Here is a 21,584-nt window from a genome sequence, read left to right as displayed (position 1 = left end):
AGCTGGTCTGCAGAAAATTGGCCTACCTATATGAGCATTCGGCTGTGTTTCCTGTGCAATTGAATGAATTAACCTACTGCTACTGATGCTTTTGATAATTAACTGTTCACTGACCCTGAACTTAGGAGTCAAACTCATTACATTTTCTATTTTCAAGGTTTTATTTCAAGTTTAGCTACTATTTTTGATTGATCCTGGACAATTTTGGCTCTGCTACATGTCACTTTATAGTGGACAATGACCACCGCTGTGCCTTCTGTGTATTAATAGTTATTTATTACTGACTATTTATTTTAATTCAAAATTTTAGCAGTAATATTTATTCAATATATTTATATTGCAACATTTGCACCCTGCGCTTAACCCACTTACTGTTTTATTTATTATCTGTTCACTCCATTATCCAGTTTAGTTTAGTTCAACTCACATAGTCAGCTCTTTTCTAGTCTGTCCTCATGTCATTGTTTAGTCTTGTTTTTCTATTCTGTCTTTGTTGTCTGTGTACAGTTTGTCTTTTTTTTTATGTTTTGCATTTGTACTGATTTGCACTTGCCATGTGAGAAACACAATTTCGTTCAGCTGTATACAAGCTATCCAGATGAATGAAAATAAAGTTTGACTTGACTTGACTTCAAAGAGAAAAAAAAAGAAATACAAAAAATGCAATATACATATATATATATATATATATATACACACACACATATATATATATATATATATATATATATTTACATATACATATATATATATGTATGTATATATATATATATATTTACATATACATATACATATACATATACATATACATATACAGTTATCTAAAAATAATCAATATTTTTAGATAACTTGAAAAAAAAACTTTCTTGAAGGCATCTCACGACCCCCCATTTGTGTCTCACGACCCCCCAGGAGGTCCCGACCCGACCCACACTTTGGGAACCCCTGATCTATTGTACCCTGTGATTCATGTACTCTTCCCTGCGTGCACGTCCGTCTGCGATCTGTTTAGAAGTCTTGCCAGCCAGACCGCGCCGCGCATGCGCTTAATTCTGACCAACATTTCTAAAAATAGCTCGCTGTTGACGTCACTTTGCCAAACGTGTATCAGTCGCTTGGCGGCGGTGAAGAAGAGGAGGGAGGGAGTTTGAGGTGGAGGTGGTGGTAGGGGGGCATTCCTGTCAACCGCTGCTGACAGCCAATAGGAGCCTTCGCATTCGCCGAGATTCCCACGGTCGAGCCGCGCCGAGCCAATAGGCGACAGCAATGGGAGAAAGTGGGCGTATCCGTCGTTAGGAGGAAAATAATCGGTGACGCTTCTCTCGCTTCCTCTGATCAGGAGGAGGCGGGGTACTGCCGTTTCTGATAGATCAAAAAGAACCAATCAGGGAACTCCGTGCGGCAGCGCTGTAAGAGGGGTGGCCAATGAACGGTTAAGCGCGAGCTGTCAATCACCCCGGGCTCTGTGGAGTGGGCGGGGCTTTGCTCGGCTGTAGTTCCGTCATCTCGCTCGTCTCCGCGGATCCAGGGGGGCAATGTTGATTTGGGTAAATTCCCGTCGTTGTCGGACCCCGCGTGTTTAATGTTTAAAGCTGGCTTCAGGAACGGAACGTGGAGGGCTGTCGCTTGAGAACATTGCATCCCCGTCGTCGGTGTCGCTGTTTTTTGGGCTGGGGAAGAGGTGGGGAGCCGGGGGGCCTCGCTCGGAGGGGGCTGCAAGGAGGGACAGGAGGAGACTGGATCTTCCGTGTTCAGGCCAAGTGCGCCGAGGTCGGCCTGACTGAAGCCCCAGCTACCGACTTAGCCTCGGATTTAAGCGGCTCGGTGTCGGTCGCCGGTTGTTGATGACCGTGCAGTGAGTGAGCCCACCTCTCTACCTCGGCTCTGCATCAGCAGCTGTCAGCCTGCTGCAGATCCACATCTCTGAAACAACGTTACTGTTACAGCTGGATTTAGGATACACCGGTCAGACCTAACCCAACTGAGACCGGCTGCAGGGCGGCCAAGAAGCCACGGATCGCCCGTTGACAGGTTGTCACAATGGGCAACGCGCCCACGGCTAGGAAGGGCAGCGAGATGGAAAGCGGTGGGTACCAGTCTGCATCAGTCCTGGGTAGCAGCACCTGCTCAGCAGCAGCCTCATGTAGTCATCATGGACGATGTGATCCAGCAGGCCATGTTAGCTTTACATAACATGCACATACACTCTTGATGAGAGGCCTTTTCTTGCTTTCCACTTCATTAAGACCCACTCCCACGTCCATGACAAGTCCTTGCTGCAAACAACCTGGCTTGTGACAAAAACCTAGATGTGATGCATTTAAATTGGGAGCACCACACACACACACGCACACACACACACACACACACACACACACACACACACACACACATGCAGATAAAAGAGGATCTCTCCCTCAGTTGGGATCAAATGTGTTCATTCTCAGTGCATGAAGGAGGCTGTAATGCTGTATCCGAGCTTGAACCGGTGCATGAGCTGCAGAACAGCCAACAGCATCTTGGCATAGTCACCTAACTGTAACACTGGCAATGCAATCTTTGTGTTAGATATTTTACAAACACTCCAGGCCTGTTGCTCCAGCCCTTTGGACAGATATGCTGCTGATACAGTGTGTGGGTGAGCTCAATCTAATCTTTTCTGGTTAGTAAAACCACAGATGTCTGCAGGTTTGGCTGAGGTAGTCTGCGTGTCTGCTGCTCTGGATGTCCAGTAGAGTCTTACAGATGTGTCTCTTTGTTGGATTAGTTATTTACAGCACAATATATCCGTGTGTGTAAACTGAATTCAATCTAGCCATGCTGATGCATTTACAAGTGTGTGTGTGTTTGCGTGCTGAAACCACCTATATTACTGCTAAAACAACAGTATAGCAAATTAGCTTCTGAGGTGACACTGACTGAAAGGAGTGTACGAAATATTCCCAGTATCATACATCCACATCAGGCAGCTGGTCCAAACACATCATGTGCTCTGTGCCTTGCTTATAGTCCAGAAGGATTCAACCCCTTCCCCTGTTGTTTGAAATAATTAATGTGAAGCATCAGTGTCAACAAGGGATTTAGTCCTGTAGAGAAAGTGAACAAAGCTGAGCTACTTATGATGAGTTATTTACAGCTTGGTTTTTGGTGTGTGCCCTCACCTTAAAGGACTTCTTCAGTTTAACGCTCACACTTTTATGAAGTTGGAGGACTCATTCATTAAATGAGGCATAAATATTCTGCCTAGTATGAGTCAATCCCCACAAACAAACCCTGGATCCTACATTCGCATAATGCAACAGTTCCCTCATCTTCCACACTCCAAACTGTCAGCAGGTTTTTCTGTTCAAATAGGTCAAAAATATGAGGCTGATAAAACTCGAGAGGATGGGATTAAAACTGTTTCATGGCACCATCTTGTAAACTCTTATTTGAAGAATCAACGTGGAGCCCCTTTAAGATGCCTCTTGATGCATCACAGGAAGAAGCTGCACATTTTAGTGTTATGCAAGACTCACGCACCCACCTTCATTCATAAAAACGTTCACACTCTGACATGTGCTCCTTGTTATGATATCTGTGTCAACACAAACAAGTTCATACCACACATACCTGTGTACAACCTGCTTAACATCGTGTCTAACTTTGATCCCTTTTCCTTTTCCTATACGTTGTGTATCTGTGAAAGTCGAGGAATCATCAAACAAAGACAATAATCTTTAAGAAATATGCATTCTCCAGATGTAGTGGTAATTGAAATAGAAAAAGCAGTGAGCAGCTTTATTTCTTAAAAGCAGCGGCTGTCTACCTTTCATTCAAGAAAAAGTGGGAGGTACCCCCCCCCACACACACACACACACACACACACACACACACACACACACACAGACACACACATTAACACACACAGACTACTAACGCCTGTCTTCCGGTTTTGTTCTCCACAGTCAAGGAGTTCCTTGCTAAAGCCAAAGAGGACTTTCTTAAAAAGTGGGAGAACCCTGCACAGGTCAGTGTTTGGATGTTTGTTCACTAACACATGATGCTTCTCTCTTTTCTGATCTGCTGTTCTTTGTGATCATTAAGGCGTGTGTGAGTTTGTGATCTAAGTCTGTCTGACCATGTTATTTATATTTATATTTATATTTTAGGTTTATTCTGTTTTAGCTCAAGTTGAAATAAATATGAAACATGAATTGCATTGTCTTAGTTTCTAAAATATATATTTGCAGAGTTATTGATTGAAGCAAATAAGGATGCTTTTTAATTAAAGGTGCAGTGTGTAGCAATCATAGACTGTATAAATAATGGACGTAGTATCCGTGACGTCACTCATCTGTTTCTGAAGAGCTATTTTGAAGCCGGTTTGATCGTCGGTGGGAACCAATTTGGATATACTGGAGTCAATCTAACTGCTGTCAAGCTAGTGTGGCGGCCTTTGAGCCTGCTAGCCAACAGCTACACTGGCCACGGTTACATGATGTTTTTTAATTCAGAATTAATTATTCAGAATGAAATAATTCGGAATTAAAGTATTCTACTTCGCAAATTGAGGTTTACATGGAAAATGCGTTTATTCGTCTTTATTCAATTCCGCTTAAGGTCTGGGGGTTGGGAAGGGTTCTGATTGGACAGGGGCAGGCGTGACGTATTTAAGTCTACCGAAAGAAAACAGACTCCAGTTCCTGCTTCTTTTATTTTTGGTTACAACATGGAAGACCACACAAGTGACAAGTCCCTCGATTAACTTGAATGCTACAGCTTTAAAAAGGTCCACATTTTTATGCTTCCGTCCATCAACTCTTTTCAAGACATCCATTTCTTCTAAGGCTCCTATGAAATAAATAGTCTCGGCTTGAGTCCAACACTTGCTTCGGACGGCCATCCTGGAATATGTGCCCGCCAGCACGGAATATGTGCGTCATCGCGACAGGACAAGGGAACGAGCATGTGCAGAATGACCGGAATTAATTCAAAGTGGAACGAACGTATACATGATGGAGGAATTATTCAATTTGGATTTAAAATCAGAATAAACCAGACACTTACTTCAGATTTAAGTTTAATTCGGAATGGTCATTTTCATTCGGAATTAGGTGTTCACAAGGTCATTTTTAATCTTTTTAAAGAGGATTTAATTTTTATTCTGAATTAAAGAGGAATTAAGAGGTTCCCGCCTGTCAACCAAGTCAGCTGTGCCTCTCATATTGGAAGACTCGTAATCTAAATATCTTCGAAATTGCTGCGTTTTGAAAAAATTCACCCCCGTACAGTGTGTTCCTGTAAATCCAGACTACACTTGTTTTTTGTCCCAGGCTGTAAACATGTTTATTTCTGCTGTAAAGATCGTCTTTTCTGAATTGGTGTGTACGTGGTTTCCAGTACCTCCAGAGCCAGCCTCAAGTGGACACTCGATGAACTGCAGTTTTTAACACTTCTGCAGTGGACTCATATTTTCAGACCGGAGGTTGCCGCTTAGTAGCATTTAGCAGCATTGAGCAAGACAGACTTGGTAGAAATGGAATATAAAATTCATAAGTACTGTATGTTTAAATTAGTCAATAATCACCAGACTGTAAAAATCATTCTGCTGTTGTTAGCTTAGAGTGAGCCTTTTCTATCTACATTCTCCACTGAGGACGCCATCTTGCTCCGCCGTGTTTCTGCAGTAGCATGGAACGGACAAACTAGAAAGGACCATAAATGTTTTTGGATTTAATGAGATGTTAAAAACACACCGGTTAGAGGACGAATAAGATGAACTTGATGACAAAAACTTGACAAATGGAGGATCTTACTGATCTTGCATCACAGCAGCTTCTTGTCCTCAAAGGGATGAGCAAGGGAGCATTCCAGTCTTGAATCTTATGCTACATATCATTAGACTCTTTTTACACACTGTACCTTTAAGTGTTTGCTTTTCAAGTTGATTTTATTTTATATTACATATGGTATGGATTTCAGGTACATCATTCAGCCTGAACATTTTGATGAAACAATTCAGATGCCATGCTCATATATCTCCTATTAAGAAGACAGAAACAGACTATCAAGAATATCACGTACAAGTTGGATCATTCTCCGTAATCTATATAATATGGATTATACATTAGATTTTTTTCATTTGATTTTAAGTCTGTTCAGCGTTTTTCTGATGCACCGCCCCAAAGTGTGACCTTTTGTAGAGATTTATTTGTGTTTTGGTCACAGGCGAGTATTCATAGGAAAAGGTGACATGTCATTTTGACCCATGAGAAACATCTCTCTCAACATGTTTCAGTGTTTTTTAGTTGTTGTTAGTATGTTCCTGTAATAATCTCAACCAGACAACACTTTCATGAGATGTGTATTCATATTCATTGCAGTGTATGTTCAGTATATCCAGTATGAATCATTTTGTTATATATTATAAACATGTAATCAGTAACCATATAGAAAAGGTTATGTTTAAGTATGTACACACCCAATTAAAGGACATATATTGTGTTTAGTTGTAGTATGATTATAAAATCAGTTCATGTTTTTTTGTGGATGTGTGCAGAACACTGCTGGCCTGGAGCAGTTCGAGAGGTTGAAAACCTTGGGCACGGGCTCATTTGGCCGTGTGATGCTGGTGAGGCACAGAGAAACGGGACAGCATTACGCCATGAAGATCCTCAACAAGCAGAAGGTCAGTCTGGGTCAGGGGTCACGCTGGAAAGGAGTGTGTTTAAATGTGTCTCACAGGATCCTAGCGTACGGTCATTAATAGCATGGAAACATCAGTGATGTGAAATCCTCTGTAGATGTTTGGACCGGATTCTGAAATAGATGGTGCCTCTTTTTCCCCTTTGAACCTCTTTGATCCGGCCTGTGCTGAAGCAGGTCTCGGCTGGTCAGGCAGGGCTCTGATTGTCTTTATGCAGATCACTGCATGTGGGGTTGTTTGGTTCTCATTTCTGAATTTCATTACATGCTTCTCCCTGGTCCTTCCTTAATAATAATAATAATAATAATAATAATAATAATAATAATAATAATAATAATAATAAAACTAGGAACAACACATCTATTATTATTATTATTATTATTATTTTATTTTTTTAATGTTATTTATTGTATTATTATTATTATTATTATTGAGTAGTACCAGTAGTAATAATAATACTAATAAAAATAGTTAGAAGAATCCTAATCATAGAAACTAAAAAATATTATTATTATTGTCATTACTATTGTAAATTATATCACTACTACTACTACTACAACTGCTACTACTACTACTACTAATAATAATAATAATAATAATAATAATAATATATAATAATAATAATAATATATAATAATAATAATAATAATAATAATAATAATAATAATAATAATAAAACTAGACCAGAAAAATAGAGCAATAAGGTCACCCAAATTCATAAAGCATAAGGTGTGATTAAGAATATCTGGACTAATTGGAGGCAGGAGAGTGATTTCTGATTTATACTTCAAAAGAGTGAGTTACAGTATCTGGTCTGGAGAAGATGAGTTCATGGATTATTATTTGGAGTTGTGATTAAGAGATTACAGGTTTTCTATGGTGCGTATCTAAAGGAAACACAACTGTATGACTTAAGATGGGAATCAAAGAGTACTCCTAGATTTTGGGCTGTGGGTTTTATATTTATACTCTTGAATAGGTGGGCGAAGTTTCTGGACCAAAATAAAATGATTTCTGACATTGAGTTATGAGCTGAAGAAAGTTCTGTGACATCCAACATCTTATATTGCTTAGGCTGTCCTTGAGAGCAGATAGGGTTCGGATCCTTGGGCCTGAGGGAAGTATATATGTGTGTCATCTGCATGGGGACCCCCCCTGTCCCTCCAGCTGGCTAATAGGTCTTCACTGCTGTGGGAACACACTAAAAGGCCAATCCAAAATCTGACCCAAAATGATCTAGCATGTTTCGTTAAGCTGGTGGGCAGAAAGTTAGACTACCTATGCCCACATGTCGCTGTGTTTCCTGTGCTGCTGTAAATGTACCTGCTGACACTGGTACTGGCGTTAATCTGATGTAGTCACCTCAGGGGTTCTGTGGCCACAAAGAAAAGCAGAAAACTGATTTTTTTTTTTTAAATGATGCATTGTTTTATTCAAAATATTACTATTTTTATTATCTTTAAAAATTATGAATGAGATACAATTCTTTTTTTGTTATGGATCGGCGACCCCCCTCTTTGGGAACCACTATTCTTGGGGATAAGAATAAAAGACTCAATTTCTATAGACACATAGATAATTAGACAAAAACACTTAATAACTATGTATTTAATAGCTAAACAAATTCATTGATACCTTTAAAAAAGAAATGCTGTCATAACATTAATACAAACATTTTGTAATAGTCATAGTCGCATTGAGAGTTTTTTTTAAAATTGTATTTCATGTTTAACATCTCTTGGGGAGTAAATCTAACCGTACTATAATTACTTAATCTGATCTATAACTAAAAATATTCAAATATTGGAGAAATAATGTAAATATATGAGCAACATGTCATATTCAGAGAGGCGAGTGCTTCACTTGACGTTTTCACGTTCACTTCGGTAATGTGCTCAATATGTGCTGCTCGGTAGAAATATCCAGAACAAAAATGTCCTCAGACATTCTTTAAAAAATGTGATCATTTGAAAGTAGAAGCTTGCAGATTTAAAGCCATTAGAAGAAGCAGTAACAAAAGATGAAGAGTCTCATGCTCAGGCAAGAAGAAAGCAGGATATGGATTGAGTATCACCAAATTTTAAGGAAGATTATGCAAGTGCAAAATATTAAAAGCAAGTACACAAATATTAGTTATTCATTTATTTGTAATGACAGTGAATTAATTTACACTTTGGTATGTACATCCAGTCTAATTATAGGAAAATGTCAGAGATATTTTGACAAGACTGATTTGAACAAGAAGGTTCTCTTTTTTCAACTTTCCTTTCTTGTAACTAATGCCCCTCTTATTTATTTATTTATGTATTTATTTATTTATTCATTCATTTATTATTATTTATTTATTATTTTATGTTTAAGCCAATACCTCTTCATGCAATTCTTAGTCTGCTGTAGTTTAACCATCCAGCAGCTTAATGAGTGTCTCAGGCTGTCTCTATTTAATGTTCATGTAAAAGAAGATATTAATGGTCTGATGTTGTCTCTCTCTTTCTTTCTCTCTCTCCCTCTGTTTCTCGTCCTCTCAGGTGGTGAAGCTCAAGCAGATAGAGCACACTCTGAATGAGAAGAGGATTCTTCAGGCTGTCAGCTTTCCTTTTCTGGTGCGGCTAGAGTACTCGTTCAAGGTACAGACTGTTTTTGATGGAGTATTTTCGAGTGTACTCAAGCCTGTTTTGTTGACAACAACTGTCTGGATAGATCAGCTCATCACGTCATCAACCATCCTCATACCAGCCTTCAAGTTTCTGTTTGTGAAGGCCTGATGACGGTTTGGTTGATTTGATTTTTCCAACAGGAATGAACCGTTAAAGTCTAATAAACTTACTCATGGTAATTACATTATTACTCACGGGGAGTGGGACCATTGACAGCTGAGGCTTGTCATTTTCTGTGTGAATGTCAGTGTTTGTATTAGTGTTTAAATTCACCGTACCTTTAAAACCAAGAACCAGAGTGAGGCATGTGAAGTTTGTGTGGGGTCCGTTTTTTTATATATTAAAAATGAAAGATTGGCTCAGGTCAAATTCAAATACTGAATACTACTCATGAGTCGTGTCAATAAGAATTGATAAGGGAAGCTTCAGCATGCTAAATCAAGACTGTGTTTGTGGATCTGAGAGGTGACCCATTCTGCTGAAAGCTCAACAGGATCTGTAGAGTTCAGCAAAGTAAACACACAACCTCACAGCAAATCCCCCCCTTTATAAAAACTAGACCTTCTGTTGAGCCCTTCGACTGTTTAACCAGTAAATTCCTGATGTAATAATCCACAATTGTACCATTCTCATCCTTATAACTGCTTATAATATCATTGACGATTAATCCTCTAAATAGCGTATCGTCTGCATATAAAGAGAGTGTGTCTTCTTCAACATTTTCCCCACCAAGCTCTCTCAGTGGCTGTTTGTCCCTACACAGACTAGCCATATTGCAATTAAGGCCGTATTCAGGTTAAGCTGTTTAGATGCACCCAGGATGCCCTGGGACTGAGTATCCTTGATGCCTCCAATAAACCTATTAACAGAATATTCCTGTCCACGTGCCGGGCCTTGCACACAGCCAGGAGAATTAACCACAGACACATATTAACTCAGTTTGGATGGATCAGGTGTTTGAGTGTGTTTACAGGTGTCAACAGAGAAGCAGGCCAATAATAAAACATGATATTATAATATAAAGATAGGGCTCTGTTAAAGGATCTAAAGAACATAGGATCTGTAAACCAAATGTTATTAATATAATCATGCCATCAGCTTTGTGTTAATAAGTTGTATAAAAGTCTGTAGGTAAAATGAAACGGACCCACACATGACTGTTTCCATGTCCAGAAGGGGCCTGTCCTGCATTCTTGTGTACATGGGTGAACATAACATACATGTACTGTAACTAACAGGTCCTTTGTCTGTCTTTCCTCAGGACAACACTAACCTCTACATGGTGATGGAGTATGTACCAGGTGGAGAGATGTTCTCCCATCTACGGAGAATTGGCAGATTTAGGTACGTTTGTTTATAGAAGGGGTTACATTAAATTAACATTTCATTTGAGTCATTATGAAGACACATATAGAAAGGAAATGTGAATCTTGACTTGCTCAATTCAGCCCTGTATTCATCTTTTAGACCTTTTCTATTCCATTCTATCCTATTCCATTTCTTTTTTATTCTATTCCATTCAATTTTTAAATTATATTCTATTTTACTCTATTCTAGTCTAGTTTAGTGTATTAATTTTAATCATTTCAAATGTAATAAAGTATATTCTCTACTAATATATTCAGTTCTGTTCTATTTAATTCACTCAAAAAATTATGTGTCATTCTATTATGTTCTAGTCTGGTCAAGTCCAGTTTATTTGTTCAATTCTAATCTTTTCTATTTTGATAGATTATATTCTATTCTAAAATATTCTGTTCTATTTGTCTCTATTATTTTCAACTAAATATTATATTTGATTATTTTTTCAGATTCTATTCTATTTTATAGTGATTCATTTTAATGTTTTAAGATAAGCTCTATTCTCTTCTATTTAGTTCTATTCTATTCTGTTGTATTCTAATCCTTTTGTGAAAATGAAATATATTGTTTTGTATTCGGTTTTCATCTGTTCCACCCCAATGCTTTCTATTCTATTCTATCCTATTCTATTCTATTCTATTTATTCTATTAAATTCTATTATATTATAAAATATTCATTTTTTCATTCTATTCTATTCATTTTAAATTCTGTTCTATTCTAGTTATTATATATTTTTTTCTAATTCTCTACTGTTCCATTCTAGTCTAGTGCATTCATTCTAATATTTCAAATGTAATCCATTCTATTCTATTCTAATATATCACGCTCTATTCTATTTAATTCATTAAGGAATTCTGTTCTAGTTTTCTCTAGTCCAGTGTATTTTGTTTAATTCTTATCTTTTCTTTTTTAATCTATTCTATTCTATTCTAAGATATTCTGTTCTATTTAACTCTATTATTTTCCACCATTATTATATTACAGTTTCTATATATTTTTTCTTTTTCTATAATTTTTTATAGTAATTTATTTTAATATTTTAGTCATTTCTATTCAGTTGTTTTCTAATCCTTTTGTTCTATTCTGCTTGATCTGTTCTTTCCCACTCTGTTCTGTTCTAGTATATTTTCATGCTTTTCTAGAATTATATTCTCTTACATACATTTTTAAATATTATATTTTTTAATCATATTCCATTTTACTATGTTTTTAATTCTATTCAACTCTACTTTATTCAACTCTTGTCTGTCAGTTTTAAATACTTTAAACCTCATCTCATTCTATTTCACTTGGTTGAACTCTATGGTCTCTCTTCTATTCTGTTGAGTCCCGCTCTGTTTTAGCACCACTCCGTTTTTAGCTCTGTTCTGTTTTCTGCTAACATCTTTACACACCTCTAACTTCTTTTCTTTTTCTCTCTGTACCCGTTTGTTGACGTCTGCGTGCAGTGAGCCTCACGCTCGGTTCTACGCAGCTCAGATTGTCCTGACCTTTGAGTACCTGCATGCTTTGGACCTGATCTACAGAGACCTGAAACCTGAAAACCTGCTTATAGACCAACAGGGCTACATACAGGTAAATGACACCTGATACATAGATATGAAAGGCTCATCAGGCATGTTGTCAGAGGACTTATTCATGAAACATCAGGCCTGATTGAGTCGTTACACATCAGTGAGAGTTTCAACCATTCCTCGTTCTGTCTCAGCGTCGGTTTAGATTTGATTTGGTTTACTTTGGCTCAGTTCTGTGTTTACTGCTCCTCAACTTTAAGCCAACCTCCTCAGAACTTGTTGTACCCAAATGAAAAACCTGACTGAACACTGGTGCAACATTTGATAGGTGAAGCTCTTAATTTCCAGATTTGAAATAGTTATTTTAAACTCATCATGTAACTATTGGTTCAGTGTGTGATCTTTTTAACAGTAACATCTGTAAGACTTCAAAATCCTAGATTGTTTAGTTACATCACTATAAATTAAGGAACGTAATAAATATAAATCTCACAAGAGATAATCTTGAAAAATGTTATCTTTTCTTATAGCTTAGAGTGTGTTGCCCTCTAGTGGTCAGTAGCATAGCTGCAGATAGTGGAAGATTCCAGTGCGGCCTCAGACCTTAGTAAAGTCTGTCCTCCCTTATGAGGATCTCTGCTTATTGTGCTGCTCCTCTTTCTCTTTGTCTCTCAGGTGACAGATTTTGGCTTTGCCAAACGTGTAAAGGGCCGGACCTGGACACTGTGTGGCACCCCTGAATATCTGGCCCCAGAGATTATTCTCAGCAAGGTGAGCCGCCATGTTTTGCTTTTCTACTTTCTGAATTATTGGAATGAAACGAGCAGTAAAATTAACTTGTTTACAAAAAGATAGAAGCAGGCCAGCGCTCGGTATAAGAAGGCAGTGTTGAATCACATGTTTGCGATTGTTTGAGAAATACTGATTCAAACTTTGACAGATCTTTATGACCCTACCAGCCAGAGGACACAGTGCTGGTTGGTTGAGTTTTTATATTGCTTTAAAGAGAGCACACACAGCTCAGATTAGAAGAGACAGTACATGTCAGATGCTGCGTGACAGTTTTTTGAGTCCCTGTTAACAAGGCTGTGCAATTACTGTATTTCATAAACCATCCTGAAGGAGAAGCAAACAAGGCTAAATGAACTCGTCTGGATTACCTGACATGTCTCTTCTTCTCTCCTCGCCTGTCTTCCTGTTTCTCTCCTTGTTAAATCCACCAGGGGTACAACAAGGCAGTGGACTGGTGGGCGCTGGGCGTTCTCGTCTATGAGATGGCAGCAGGGTACCCTCCCTTCTTTGCTGACCAGCCCATTCAGATCTATGAAAAGATCGTATCAGGGAAGGTAAGTCTGACTCTCTGCTTATTGTTTTGGGGATTATCCTCATCATCATTTTGATTCAATATCAAAATCTTTTGAAATGCAGTTTTAGTTTTCCTTCTTTGAAATCAACAGCAGGCTCCGAGGTTCTCTTTTAGATACACGATGTAAAAACCCTCCTGTGTCACAAAAGTTACTGGTATTGCATCTTTACATTCAAACAGTAACTTAATGAAGACTACTTTTTAAACTCCAGCCAGGCAAACAGTCCAGTGATTGGTTCATTGACAGCGAGCTGATCGGGCAGGAAGTCATATCTCACAAACTGTGATGCATTTTTTTCAAAGATTGTTCCCGTAACATGAATGATATCTACATATTTTATCTCTTCTATCTTCAAACTTCAAAGGCCTGTTTGGAAACTCCAACAGAGTGTTCTTTATGCATGCTCTGCTTTATTGACCCACATGTTTTTGCTCTCCATGTTTATGTCGACAATCTCGTCCTAGTTACTTTTAAAAGGTATTTCTTGACAACAGGTGTCAACGTAATTCTGGCTCCTTTCTTCTAATGTCTACCAAACAGTGTCCATGATAAAAATGAACTAAAAAATCAACTTCAGCTTAATATTTTCTGTTTTCAAAATAGCCAAACATTGGTGTGCAGATAAATGTAATCCTTGACAGAATCAGGAATCAAGTCACAGATTATCACAGAGAGTTAAGAATCCTCTTTAGCTCATTTAACTGTCCAATGGTATCTATAGTTTAGCCATAGGCTGTATAAGACATGTACAGTATCTGTGATGTCACACACTGGTATATGAGGAGGAGTTTGAAGCCCCAACAAAGAGGCAGAGCTGAGGTGGGTTTCCACCTGTCAGTCAGCTCAGCCCCGCCCCTAATTATGCAAAGTTATGTATTTATCTACGCATTTATTTAATTTTAATGGATGTGTTATAAAATAATTCACCCCCTGTAGTTTAGGAAGAGAGAACTGAGCTGCATAGACAGGAGTCCTCTCAGGTGTGAGGCTGTAGACATGTTTGACTCAGCTGTAAAGTCGGTTTTAACTCGGGAACTCAGGACCTCGTGAACGTTCCTTGTCCCTGCTGAGCCAGCCCCAAGTGGACTCTCAAGAAACTGCAATTTTATTTTGCAGAACCACATCAGCTTAAAGGTGACATATCATGCAAAATTGACTTTTTAATGGTTCTCTACCTGAAATATGTTTCCCTGGCATGTCTACAAACCCCCCGAGAATGAAAAAAATCCATTCTGCCCCTGTTTTGATTTCTACACCTTTCTGTAAATGTGTGTGAAACGAGCCGTTTCAGACTTCAGTGTTTTTGTTACGTATACAATATCCGGTCTGTCACGGAGTCAGAGCTCGGAGCTTGTTCAGCCCATAGACTGTATAAAATAATACTGAATCCCCCCACCGTTTTTCATTACCTGCACAAATGTGTGCTAACAAGGAGCTTAGGAGGGAGGCATGCTAGTTGTAGGCTGTCTTAATAAACACAGAGGTCGGTTTTACTCCCCACGTCTGCAGATTTGAAGATCTAGTGGATGATTTTTATTTATCATGGATAAGTGCTAGCGCTAGTTAGCATAGCTACATGTCGTAGCTGTAGCTGTGTACCAAGACACACGTCTACATACTGACAAATAAAACAACAAGAAACACAGAATCTGTGACCAATCCTTCAGAAAAAGTCCCGCTGCCTTTCTGGCAGAGGTCGGTTTTACTCCCCACGTCTGCAGATTTGAAGATCTAGTGGATGATTTTTATTTGTCATGGATAAGTGCTAGCGCTAATTAGCATAGCCACATAGCTACATGTTCATAGCTGTAGCTGTAGCTCTGTACCAAGACACACGTCTACATACTGATAAATAAAACAACAAGAAACACTAAATCTGTGACCAATCCTTCAGAAAGGTCCTGCTGCAGGCGCCTCTCCGTCAGGATCCGATTCTGGATCAGATTCAGAGGGTTGAAGTAACGTGATCTCTGAGCAGCCGTGTATATTCAGCCAACATGTAAACATTAGATCAACGTGCTGGACAGCTGAGGCACATCCACTTCCTGAGGGGGCGTGGTCAGAGAGAAAACAGAGTGTTCTGAGGAGGACTGAAGAAGAGGGCTTTTCAGGCATGCCAAAATCTGATTTCAAAGTGTTTTTTTGAGCATAAACTTTAAAGACATGTTTTGGGGACCTCTTAGACCAATATATATTGATGAAAAAAGCGTGATATGTCACCTTTAAGTTTTCAACACTGGAGGTTTCAGCTTGAGTTTAACTAGATTTGGGGATTGAGGAAACTTTCTTCTGTCTCTTTGAAGTTTTATAAAAACGTGAAATCACTTTACTCTCTTTAAGACCACTTATTTGTTGTTATCTGATAAACTTCTCTTTCTTTGGTTACGTTTGACTCTTCATTGTGAGGTCAGGTCTGTTCACAGCCCGGGTTCAGGTGCAGCCACGTGCTTTCTGTCTTAACTGTGGTGCTAACACGCCACACACACCCACTGAACCTCATTTACGCTTTCACAGTGGCTCCGCCCCTCTAAAGGTCCCCCTCAGTGTCTCTGGTTTCCCGTCTCCCCTGTGATTTGGTTTGAGCTCTCTGGCTCTTTCTCTGAATTTGTTGTTTGGGAAGTTTGGGTTCAGTCGTGAGTTTTGGGTTCATCAAGTTTTTATTCTAAATGAAGTGTTCTACTTGGGGCGGTGGTGGCGTAAAGGTTACATAAGCATGATGGTTGTTTGGTGCTTGGATGAGATTTCTTTAAAGCTTCAATGAGGAATTTTAACTGGTTACAAAATAGACTGAAATTAATACTCAAGCCTACTTGATCGATATCAGCTTTTCAACCGTTGATGCTGATAATAAGAGAGCGTGACAAAGTAGAACCATTTAATGATGATCAGTAACAATCTTGTATAATTCCTTTATTCCATGCACATTGCAATCTAATATACAATCTTAATTCACTCATGAAATAGTCAGTGTTGTGCCAGTTCACACGAAAAATTAACTTGTTCACTTTCATTTTTTCTTCTGCATCTATATTCTCTTTCAGTAGAGCGAGCCTCTACTTCAGTCTCCAGCCATTTACTAAACCACACAAGCAGTCAAAAGTTTGGACACACCATCTCATTCAATGTTTTTTTTTATTTTATGAAAATAATTAACAGGGTCTGAGGACGTTTGTTTTTGTTTTAAATCCCAGACATCGACAGATTCTGAAGAATAAAAATACCAATAATCGACCCGATTTATCGTCTGACCAATTTACCGGCAAAAATAGAAGTCTTGTGTATCTGATCTGTTGCGTTCCGACCCGCCAGATTAGAGACGCAGCCGGAACACAACGGAGTGGATCCAGTGGAAGTTAACACATTGACTAGAATAGAAACCTATCAGATCTGGTGCCGTGACGGATCAGAGACAGACCGGACACGGATCTGGTGGAATTTGGCCGTCAGTGTCAGATAAGAGGATAATTAACTCCAAACGTGGCTGCTGCTTCATTCTCCTCTCCGTCTTGTGTTTCAGGTGCGTTTCCCATCCCACTTCAGCTCAGACCTGAAGGACCTCCTGAGGAACCTGTTGCAGGTAAAAGCAAATATCTCCATCAATCCCATCACGAGGTTTCCTCAGCTTTGCCTTCCTGTTTTGAATCAGTGTTGACAATGTGCCGCTGTCGTCCTCAGGTGGATCTCACAAAACGTTACGGGAACCTCAAGAACGGCGTTAACGACATCAAGGGACACAAGTGGTTTGCGACCACTGACTGGATCGCCATCTACCAGAAAAAGGTTTGCACATTCGTGTTCTCTTGATACTACCAGTCAAAAGTTTGGACACACCTTCTCATTCAATTGTTTTTATTTATTTTAATTATTTTCAACATTGTAGATTAATACTGAAGACATCAAAACTATGAAATCATCTGGTTTTACCATAATCTGGATTACAACAGTAGTCAAATAGAGCTATCCATTGTGTACTAACCCTACCTCTGAACAACACAACTGATGGTCTCAAACACATTAAGAAGGCAAGTCATTCTACAAATGAACTCTTGACAAGGCTCATGTTAATTAGAAACCATTCCAGGAGACCACTTCATGAAGCAGACTGAGAGAATACCAAGAGTGTGCAAAGCTATCATGAAGGAGAAAGGGGGCTACTTTACAGAATCTAAAATATAAAACATATTCATTAAATAATTCCATATATGTTCTTTCATAGTTTTGATGTCTTCAGTATTAATCTACAGTGTTTACAATCATTAAAATAAATACAAATCCTTGAATGAGAAGGTGTTTCCAAACTTTTGACTGGTAGTGGATGTGTTTCCCTGCTGTGAAGCTCAGCATTAACCGGTGTTTCTCTGCAGGTGGAAGCTCCCTTCGTACCTAAGTTCAAAGGACCCGGCGACACCAGCAACTTTGACGACTACGAGGAGGAGGAGATCCGCGTCTCCTTCAACGAGAAATGTGCCAAGGAGTTTGCAGAGTTCTAGAGTTAGAGAGCGAGGGAGGAGGAAAGATGGAAGTAGGGAGAGTCCAAGGTAGGCTGGTCGAGTGGGAGACGGAAGGAGAGAATACTGTCTCCTGTCCAATCACAGCACCAGCTTCAAACAGAGGGAAAAATGGGATAGAGAAGGGAAAAAGAGCAAGGAGACTGATAACCAGCAGTGTTGCCTTTTCTGTTGCGTTTCTGTTGTATTTAATTTATTGTTTTGTCTTATTTATGGATCCCTTAATGATGAAGGTGCGCTTCAGATTTATAGGTGTTGGGGACCACCACTTATTTAGAGTTGCCTCGACACATTTGAACCTAAATCTCCCCTGCTCTTCAACGGTTCATTCATCATTTAGGCCACATCATCACACAAAGCCCATCGAGCTGTACAAGCTGAGGTCTCAATCTGCACAAAGTTTTGAAACTGAACAAGCGATCCAAGTTAACAAGAGGAGCAGTGAAGTGAATCACTCATCTGCACTTACACGTCTTTCTGTGTCCACTGTTTACTCAATATTTGAATCCTTCATATCACAGATCGCACACGGTGAGACACAGGCGTAAGATCAAGATTTAAACACTTTGTGCTCCAACAAATTTCCAAAACACATCAATTCAATCTCTGTTTAACCTCCATGTCATCGTGAGCATAGCCAGGCTTTGTGCACATCCACAGCCCTCAGTTTTTAATCATTACCAGACGTGTGTGGCTCTAATGATCTTATCATGAGAACTCAAAAGGGAATGTGAATAAGGGAAGGGAAATATCTCCGTTTTATTGTTGTTGTAAAGGAACATAATGGTATCTCAGGTTTGAACATATCATTTGATAGACATTTTATCAACATGGAGCTTAAAGATCTGCAGGTGAAGATTTGCTTACACTGAGAGGAACATAAGGGAACGTGAAACCGTCAGTTTCCCCTTCCAGGAGATTCTGTTTGGTGTCAGAACGCTTCCCAACACGGCGGCGTAGAGCGTTTTAAAGTTGATTTTAAATCTACCAACCTGAAGAGACCATCTGAGGCAGACTACTCCACGCTGCTTCACGCTGCCGCTCAGCAGAGCACTTAGAGCGGGCACTGACAGCAGTCTGGATCGGTTTCTTTTCATGGTCTCTGGTAGAAAGGCATGTTTTTGCTCCTCCTCTCAGCACCTGCAGACCACACTCCATGCGACGGCAACTTTCTCTCCGTCTCCGTGTTTACATGTTTTTGTTTCATTCCCTTTTTTGCGTGGTGTTGATGTAAAGATGTGAAGATGAACGGCATTCCACTGAACAAGGACCAGGCGACGGGTCGAATTAGACTTGAGGAGAGACAGAAATGAGTTTATTGAACGGTTTACAAGCTGCCGGTTTAATGATACGACACGTAGCACTTCAGGTGTTCAGTGCCTCCTCTAGCTCCTGAACAATGGTGACAAAGTACTGACGCAATGCCCAAATCAGAATATCAAATTCAACAAGTGACACTTGCTTTTGTTACATGCATTTGAATGCCTTCGTCATAGCTGTGTGTGAACATGACACCATCATGAAGACATGATTTGGTTATGAAGGCGTATCTGACGTATCTGATGATCCAGATTATGTTTTCGTCCCCCCTCCAGAACACTTCAGATATGATGAAATGTAACACCCCTCATGTCAGAGTACACATGTATGATGTGTTGCTTTGTGAGAGTCTCATTAGACATATGGAATGATGCTGAAACCGACCAATCAGTGACCTGTTTCAGATCCTTCTTAGGTTTGTGTTACTTGGAGTGGGCCCCACCACTCCTCCACTCTCTGTTCTTCATGTTTGGTATCAGCATGCTGAGATATTCCATGGCCCCAGGTTTGCTGTGTGGTAATTTAATTTCAACACAAATTAATTTAAGAACGTGCACCATGTAAGCGCAGCTGAATTAATGAAGGTCTTAAAGGGCCACGCCACTGATTTAATATTACACTTTCATTACATGCGAGACACTCAAGCTCAGGCCGAGAGATCCTGATCCTGTGTGTTAATAATGTAACTGCTCTCACGTCGACACAGGAGGGATTCATGTCGACTGTGTTTTACTCTCTCTAAAAAATGAATCAAAAAGCAAAGTTGGATTTATCTGAACATTTAGAGAAACACACCTTTCCTCACATGGAAGGATGAAATTGGCTTACTATGTTATATTCAGTTAAAGCTGGTCCGCACAGCACTTTTCTTTTTCACATATGAACACTAAACTGATATTTTTGCACAAAGGGGGGACGTCAAGTTACTAGAAACATTTGTTGTAGTGATCCTGGGGCTTTGTGAGGGTCCACCAACGTCCAGGCCCAGAGCAGCTTCTCTCTTTGCCTTACGTCCCCTGCTGTCCATCAACTTTACTGAGTTCTGACTCCACACAGTGAAACCACTTCAAACATTTCAAAAAGATCAGCCTCAAGTTAGAATCTTAACCGTAGATAAATGAAGAGGAGAGCTTCAAAGTGGAAACGAGCTGCTTCATTTTGGACTCATTTAAGAAGTTATTATTATTGTCATTTTAATTATGATTATGACATTGATGTAAACAACTTGTTGAGACTTCACTTGCTGTATTTCCTCCATGTCAAGTTTAATGTTGGCGGTATCATCATGGACAAAATGTTTGAAGTTATAATACGATATTATTCTGTGTCTCCTCGATGTTTTTGCAGTTATACAACTTCCTCTCGATGCAGGCACAATGCTGGTACATACTGTCGCACTTTTTAGGGAAATGAGACCCCAATATAAACCATGTTAACCCCCGACACACACGCATACATGCACACACACACACACACACACACACACACACACACACAGTGAGTCACACACACTGCAAAAGGAAGCATCTGAGGTCACGGGAGAAGTGACAGAAAAACACGAAGTGTAATATTTTGCAACATGAGTATCATTCCAATAAAGTTTTACTTGTAAAATTCTACTGAAGTGGCGTGTCTGTGTGTTTCCTCGGTGTCTGCTGCATGCTGGGAGAAGAGCGGATTGGCCCTGAAAGACAAAACAAATTTATAAAAGATGAAACACTTTTACAAAGTTGGAGACAATCTTACAAACAAAGGAACACTTTTACCATTTTAGTCTTACTCAGTTTAACCTGAGGCTATGTGGTCTAAGGCCGTTTCATCTGGATTTTGACACATGATGAAGATTTTTAGGAGATATGACGGAGCTTTTCTGGAGACATGATGCTTTTTCATCTGAGGTCTGACACCTCTCTCTGAGACCTGGCTGAGGATGTCCTAATATGTAAACCATGTCCATCTCCGTTTGGTCTCTCTCCATCAAAACAAACTAGAGGCCCGTTTTCACCAAGGGGTTCTAGTTTGGTTCTTCCATTGACGAAAACGGGGACAGGTCCCCAAATTACCGAGCCGTACCATCCCACTTTTTGGTACCCTTCTGTTGGGGTGCCAGACATACTGATCCGACTCCAGAAGGTGGAGCTAGAAACACTGCAGTCTGTTGATTGGT

The 21,584-nt window shown here is 39.5% G+C and overlaps 1 protein-coding gene across 1 annotated transcript; it reads left to right on the top strand.

Annotated features, from left to right (window-relative positions):
* Window positions 1-1,109: 1,109 nt before the first annotated feature.
* On the top strand, window positions 1,110-21,036 carry prkacab (protein kinase, cAMP-dependent, catalytic, alpha, genome duplicate b). The gene is made up of 11 exons (XM_034689011.1): window positions 1,110-2,086; window positions 3,948-4,009; window positions 6,542-6,670; window positions 9,217-9,315; window positions 10,607-10,689; window positions 12,157-12,283; window positions 12,898-12,993; window positions 13,446-13,568; window positions 17,107-17,166; window positions 17,265-17,369; window positions 17,954-21,036. The coding sequence occupies exons 1-11, from the start codon at window positions 2,041-2,043 to the stop codon at window positions 18,077-18,079; spliced, it is 1,056 nt and encodes a 351-aa protein (XP_034544902.1). The 5' UTR covers window positions 1,110-2,040; the 3' UTR covers window positions 18,080-21,036.
* The last annotated feature ends 548 nt before the right edge of the window (window positions 21,037-21,584 follow it).

Source organism: Notolabrus celidotus, chromosome 7, assembly GCF_009762535.1.
Source record: "Notolabrus celidotus isolate fNotCel1 chromosome 7, fNotCel1.pri, whole genome shotgun sequence".
In the NCBI taxonomy this organism is placed as follows: Eukaryota; Metazoa; Chordata; class Actinopteri; order Labriformes; family Labridae; genus Notolabrus; species Notolabrus celidotus.
Note: the sequence above shows the minus strand (reverse complement) of the source record. Positions and strands in the feature narration are given on the sequence as shown.

What these genes read in the sequence shown, in the direction of transcription:
- prkacab (XM_034689011.1), top strand. Translation starts at nt 2,041, where the DNA reads ATGGGCAACGCGCCCACGGCTAGGAAGGGCAGCGAGATGGAAAGCG. An exon ending in AGTGGGAGAACCCTGCACAG is followed by an intron (nt 4,010 to 6,541) that starts GTCAGTGTTTGG and finishes GGATGTGTGCAG; the next exon opens with AACACTGCTGGCCTGGAGCA. An exon ending in AAAAGATCGTATCAGGGAAG is followed by an intron (nt 13,569 to 17,106) that starts GTAAGTCTGACT and finishes CTTGTGTTTCAG; the next exon opens with GTGCGTTTCCCATCCCACTT.